The 6638-nt window shown below is 43.5% G+C and overlaps 1 protein-coding gene across 1 annotated transcript; it reads right to left on the reverse strand.

The window, feature by feature from the left end:
* Positions 1-1149: 1149 nt before the first annotated feature.
* On the reverse strand, positions 1150-6266 carry LOC108731506 (uncharacterized). The gene is made up of 6 exons (XM_018461859.1): positions 5867-6266; positions 5290-5819; positions 4315-4956; positions 3975-4205; positions 3476-3875; positions 1150-3359 (listed from the first exon to the last, which is right to left on the reverse strand). The coding sequence occupies exons 1-6, from the start codon at positions 6264-6266 to the stop codon at positions 1150-1152; spliced, it is 4413 nt and encodes a 1470-aa protein (XP_018317361.1).
* Between the last annotated feature and the right edge of the window lie 372 nt (positions 6267-6638).

Genomic DNA, 6638 nt, shown 5'->3' on the forward strand with positions numbered 1-6638 from the left:
TGCATTTAAAAATTTTTACCTTAGAACGATATAAGCAAATGAAAATTAATATAATGGTGATAAGAGGGAAGACATCCGTGACTAATATATCTCCAATCTGAAGAATATGAATGTATTAGGTGTACAAAAAAGTTTTGAGCTTTTTTTTGTAAAATTCAATCTTTATTCAAAAACAAACGAAAAAATATTAATCAGCGAAATATTCTCCGTTTGCATTAACGACCTTTTGCCATATTTCGGGTAGCTTGCGAATTCCTTGACGATAGAAACTCACCGGCTTCAAAGCGATAAAGTCATCAATGCATTTTCGTATTTCTTCTAATCTCACGAAATGTGTGTTGTGTCTATGACCAGCCACACGCACTATTTTAGTCTATAATCGTATAAGTTGAATTGATCACTCGACAACGCCTGGAGACTGATGCCCCTTTTACCGACCTCGACAACGCCTGGGGATTGTAGTCCTGAGTCGAGGCGTGACACCGCCTGGGGGCTGTCGCCCTGAGTCACTTTTCACGGCACGGACACGCGACTAACGTCTGAGGTCGTCACCTCGAGTCGCGGAAGCTCGGAAAAGATCTTTTCACACACACTTGAGAGAGCCGATGGTTCACCGTGGCACGGTCAAAATCGAATGCTTAAAAATCGTCCCTTCCCGATCATCGTGCACGTTCGCCGTCGTCGCCGAAATCACCCGAAGGTTGTTTTTCCGCCGACTCGTGTATTCAAAGAGATCGCGGTATCGATGGCTCCTAGATATCGCGCGAATCGTTACCACATGTTAAACCGAGAAGAAAGACGTCGGACCGCGGTTCGAGATTAAGAACGCCGAAAGTTCTTTGTTCTATACCGCCCGTTTCTGAACTTATACCGCGATTTCTGCTCTCTCTCTTATTATGTGTGATGTATGTTTATATATGTGTGAGATCTTAAGAGCCGTCCGTTCAACGTATAAATTTTGTCATGCACGACCCTAGAGCTCATATGCGGAACATACTCCCCCCGTTGAGAGAGTAACGATCAACCTTGGTTACGTATAAATAGTGTTGTGTATGTCCGTGGTGTACGCATAAATAACGCTTGTGTTTCGACTTATACATTAAACTGGTCTCGTGTTAGTTGTGCATGTTAGTTGTGTGACGTATCGCCTTATGATTGTTCCATTGGTAGTGGACAGAGACTCGTCACAGGTCTCATGATTTCTCCGGATGCTGTCATGATGGAGACCGTCCGTGTTACTCCATCATTGCCCGGATAGAGTCTTATAATCCTGCCTAAGACCCATTGTGTGCAGGGTAGGCGTTTGTCCTTGATTAAGACTACGGTACTGGTATCAAGTTGCGAGCCATCTTTGGTCCATTTGTGACGTACTTGGAGCTCGTTCAAGTATTCTAGGTACCAGCGTGCCCAGAAATCTTGTCTCACCTTTGATATATGTTGCCAGGTGGACAAACGGTTATCTGGAACACAGGTCAAATCACCCTCGGAGAGGGCCGTTAGTGGTCTGCCAATTAGGCAATGTGCCGGCGTTAATGCTAACGGATCGTTCGGATCCAAAGAGAGCGCGGTAATCGGCCTGGAATTTAAAATCCCCTCGACTTCGGTAGTAAACGTGCTTAGTTCTTCATATGTAAACAATGAGTCTCCCATTACGCGTCGGAAATGATGCTTAAAAAGCTTGACGGTAGACTCCCATAATCCACCAAAATGCGGGGCTATTGGTGGTATAAAATGCCACGTTATGTGACGTTCGCTCGTATACCTATTTATGCGTTCTTTATGAGTTTCAGAATTAAAAAGAGCATATAGTTCCTTTAATTGGTTATTAGCGCCCACAAAGTTGGTACCGTTATCGGAATATATATGCTCTGGTAACCCTCTTCTCGCGATGAAACGACGCAGTGCGGCTAGAAAGCCGTCCGTTGATAAATCGCTCACGACTTCCAGATGCACGGCCTTTATAGATAAACACACATACACGCATACATAAACCTTAATACGCGTCCTGTTACGGAATTTTCGTTCCTTAATGTAGAACGGCCCGCAAAAATCTACACCGGTGTTATTGAAAGGAAACGCTTCGCGCACACGAACCGAAGGTAGATTTCCCATTTTTGGTTCGATCGTATTAGCGCTAAATCTAAGACAACGTATGCATCTACGAACCACCTTCCGTACCTGATTCCTGCCGTCGAGTAGCCAGAACCTCTGGCGTAAAGTAGCTAGGGTGCTTTGAATACCTGCGTGATAGTTTGTCTCGTGTGATTCGCGAATGATGTTATCGGTTAAATGATTACGGCTTGGAAGTAAGATCGGATGCTTCCGAGTAAACGTCAGTTTTGAACCCTGAAGACGACCTCCAACCCTTATTATGCCGTTTTCATCTAGGAATGGAGATAGATTCGCAATTCTACTTTTATCCGCGTGTTTTCTAGTTTTAAGACTTTCGATTTCCTTGTGGAATTGAGATGCTTGTAAGATCCTTAAAATTTTTATTTCGGCTTCAACAATTTCTTCCGCACATAATATTCCGCTATATCTGCTGGTGGGACGGAATCGAAGACAGTACGCGATGATTCTACATAGCTTGTTATAGGAAGAATATTTATTTAAAATTTCGAGATTATCCGTCACCGTTGTTAAGCATGTATTCCTTTTTAGTTCTGGAATCTCGCATAACTGTACGACCGCGTTGGGCCAATCACTCTCGTCCTTAATTAGCCAGGATGGGCCTGTAGACCATATTTTGTTCTGTGAAAAGGTGAGAGGCAATTGACCCCTAGAAATCGCGTCCGCTGGATTGTATAGTGATCGGACATGTCTCCATTCTATTGAGTCGGTAAGTTCTCGAATTTCTACAACCCGGTTTGCTATGAATGTTTTAAGACGCTGCGGCTCAGTATTCAACCAGTGTAACACTATGGTCGAGTCACACCAGAAGATTACCTTGCTAGGATTTAGATTTAGTGTACCGTTGACCTCGCGATATAGTTGTGCTAGCAGAAGTGCCCCGCAAAGTTCGAGTCTTGGTATAGTCACAGTCTTGAGTGGCTCAACTCGTGATTTAACGCATAATAAATTCGACATCACGTCGCATTGATCCCCCTTCGACCGTACATAAATACATGCACCATAACCTACATTACTAGCATCGCAAAATCCGTGTAATTGTATATCGCGATGATTTGTAATCAGTAATTTACGAGGAAAGGAGATCCTTTCCATCATCTCCCACTGTCGCGTGAATTCTAACCATTCGTCGTATATATTTTGCGGCACGGCTTCGTCCCACCGAACTCCAGACCGCCATATATCTTGCATCAATCTTTTGGCGAATAGAACGACTGGACCTAACAATCCTATTGGGTCGAAAATCTTTGCGATTTCTGATAGGACATTTCGTTTTGTCACTCTGAATATTTAATCGCGCTAGTAGAGTAACATATTTCGTCATTTCGCGTGTTCCACGTAACACCTAAAGTTTTCAAAGCTCGATCCGTGTTTAAGGTGAAGCTCGCGTGTAGTGCATTGTTCTCTAGGTCGTTAATGATGCGTTCATCATTAGATGCCCACTGTCTAATGACGAAACCACCCCGCGATAGTAATTCGGTCACTTCGTCTCGAATCATCCTCGCTTCTCGAATCGTATCAGCACCGGTCAGCAGATCGTCAACGTAAAGATGAGATTTAAGGATCTCCGCGGCTCTGGGATAAGCTTGACGTTCGTCTTCGGCTAGTTTCTGAATGACGCGGATCGCCAAAAACGGTGAAGAAGAGACACCGAATGTAAGAACGTTAAGCTGTAGCGTCTCGATCACGTCGTTTCTACGCCACAAAATTTTCTGATAACATCGATTGTCTTCATGCAAAAATATCTGGCGAAATATTTTCTCGATATCCGCAGAAATTACGTATTCATAGGTACGAAATCGAATTAAGTGAGAAAATAATTTATCTTGTATCGTCGGGCCCACCATCAGCACATCATTTAGGGAGACACCGGTGCTGGTTTTCGCCGATGCGTCAAAAACTACTCGGACCTTGGTGGTCTCACTTGTTTCCTTCATAACCGCGTGGTGTGGCATATAATAACCATTAACGCCGGGATTTTCGACCACTGACATGTGTCCTAAATTTAAATATTCTTCGATTATTTTCGCGTATTCGTTTTTTAGAGTCGCGTTCACATTGAGTTTAAAAACGCTCTAAAGACAATAAGCGTTTTAAAGCTATCGTCCGCGAATCGCTAAGACATTTATCCGTTACGCGAAACGGCAGATGGACTACATAGCGTCCGTCGTCGCGACGAGAGACCGTTCCAGAGAAATGTGATTCACATTCGAGCTCCTCCTCCGATTTCGTCGCATTTTTCGTTACTTCCTCTATTGTCCAGAACTTTGACAATTGATTTTCTAAATTAGTCACGCAACATGTATCGTTAGTTGATGATTGTGATGACATTCCGCCGGCGATCACCCAACCTAAGCGCGTTTCTTGGAGATACAAGTCCCACCCTTCACGAGATAAATCAATCTGGCCGCCGAACAGTAAAGATAACGTCGCGCCCGCGCCTATTAATATATCGACGGGCCGTGGCAGATGGAATTCGGGGTCTGCTAATTTGATATCAGACGGCAAATCTAACGAGTTTCGTGGGAAAATTTCTGCTGGCACTAGATCTGTGACCGTCGGTATTGTCAAACACGTCAGAGTTTTGCGGAAGTCGTTGTATATCGACCGTATGTTAATTCGTACTATACCCTTCGATACAGTGTTGACGGCGTTGATTGCGCTAATCGTTGACGATTTTTTTATTACTCGCACATTTAATTGTCTCACGATGGATTCCGAAACAAAATTTGTAGTTGCACACGTGTCTAAGAGTGCTCGACATTTAATGCCCTTGTGATTATTGCCTTTAGGATCGTAGATATATATTAACGCGCTCGTTAGAAGCTGTGGAGCGATGCATGGTATAGTCGCGAGACTCGTTGCGCTGTGGCCGGGCGATTTTATTAGTCATTTGGATTGAGTAATCGTTGAATTAGAAAGATCTGATTTATTCGCTTGATGGTCATTATATAAAAGTGTGTTGTGACGTTTCTGACACACCGTGCAATTCGAAAATTTACACGGCGTCCCATAATGAGAACGTAAGCAATTATAACATAATTTCGCCTTTTGCACCATCTCAATACGCTTTGTTACGGACAACTGTTTGAACGCGTTACACGCATAAAGTGGATGTTGTTTACCTTTACATGCAATACAATTACGCGACGTCTTTACCATAAAGGCTCGATTCGCAACGTCGAATTTCCTCTTTTTGACCGGGGGTTCGTACTTGCTCTTATTCGATTCTATTGGTTTCGTTCGTTCTCGTCTCGACGCGCATACCGCTGTTTTATATAAAAATTCATACAAGTCTTCGAGTTTGGGAAATGTATCTCTTTCAAGCGTTGCTTCCCATTTATCTAATGTAGATTTCGGTAATTTACTTTCGATAAGGTATACGACCATTTCTTGACCGATTGTGACGCCTAGAGTACTTAACGACGCGATATGCTGTTGAGCATCGTCAGCGAGTTTTGTCAAACCGTCTGTACTTTCCTTATCTAACGTACACAGATTTACAATAGCCGAGAGGTGTCGCATGATCAGAATCCGCCTCACTTCATAAGAGCGCTCTAATAACTCCCAAGCCTTCGCATAATTTACCCCATCGATTGAGAATATTTTTATTTTGTTACTGGCTTCACCTGTTAACGCGGCCTTTAAATAATGTAACTTGTCGATGTCCGTTAAATCCGTTTGTGAGCCTATCATGGAAGTGAACGCGTTTTTGAAAGTTAACCAATTTTCGAACTTGCCATCAAACGTCGGGCTTCGGGTAATTTAATACGCCTTTTTTTAAAAGTTGTTACGGTTCCCGTATTCTCGATTCGAATCTCGTTACTCGACATGCCGTTGTCTCTGTCCGACACATCTCCCGCGCTTAATCTGGTCTCAACGTCGCCCGCAAGAGAATAGAATCTTTCTTGTATACTTGAAAATTCGTTTTGATGTACGTCGTTCGGATCTAATACCGCGAGTTCATCGTTGAACTCTTCGTACGCGTGGTACAATTTCGTCAAACGTGTGATACGCAGTCTCAAAGTACTACCGTTTATTCTACCTTTGTCGAGGAGATTGGTCAAACTCGTAATTTGCGACTTTAATGAGGTTCGTTTCTGTACTAATATTTTAACTCTGTGTGTGTCAGCCATTACTATGCGATTTGTGTTAAATAGAATCGAATGACTTACTCTTGTGAAGCGATACCGTTTAATTGATATAAATATCGTTCGAGAATCCTATCATCCAGGATGTCAGCTCTTGAGATTGCGCAGCGAACGTCTCCTTCAGTTAGTAATCCAGTATTGTAAGTGGGTTTCCGTGAACCTCACAGGAGGCACCATAAATTATGTTGTGTCTATGACCAGCCACACGCACTATTTTAGTCTATAATCGTATAAGTTGAATTGATCACTCGACAACGCCTGGGGACTGATGCCCCTTTTGCCGACCTCGACAACGCCTGGGGACTGTCGTCCTGAGTCGAGGCGTGACACCGCCTGGGGGCTGTCGCCCTGAGTCAC

Source organism: Mycetomoellerius zeteki, unplaced genomic scaffold (assembly GCF_001594055.1).
Source record: "Mycetomoellerius zeteki isolate Tzet28-1 unplaced genomic scaffold, Tzet1.0 scaffold133, whole genome shotgun sequence".
NCBI classification, from domain to species: domain Eukaryota; kingdom Metazoa; phylum Arthropoda; class Insecta; order Hymenoptera; family Formicidae; genus Mycetomoellerius; species Mycetomoellerius zeteki.

Coding starts and splice junctions, on each gene's coding strand:
- LOC108731506 (XM_018461859.1), bottom strand. CDS start 6,266: ATGGCTGACACACACAGAGTTAAAATATTAGTACAGAAACGAACCTCA. Junction 4,957..5,289: donor TTGCGAATCGAGCCTTTATG/GTAAAGACGTCG, acceptor ATCGCTCCACAG/CTTCTAACGAGCGCGTTAAT. Junction 4,206..4,314: donor AATCACATTTCTCTGGAACG/GTCTCTCGTCGC, acceptor TATTGTCTTTAG/AGCGTTTTTAAACTCAATGT.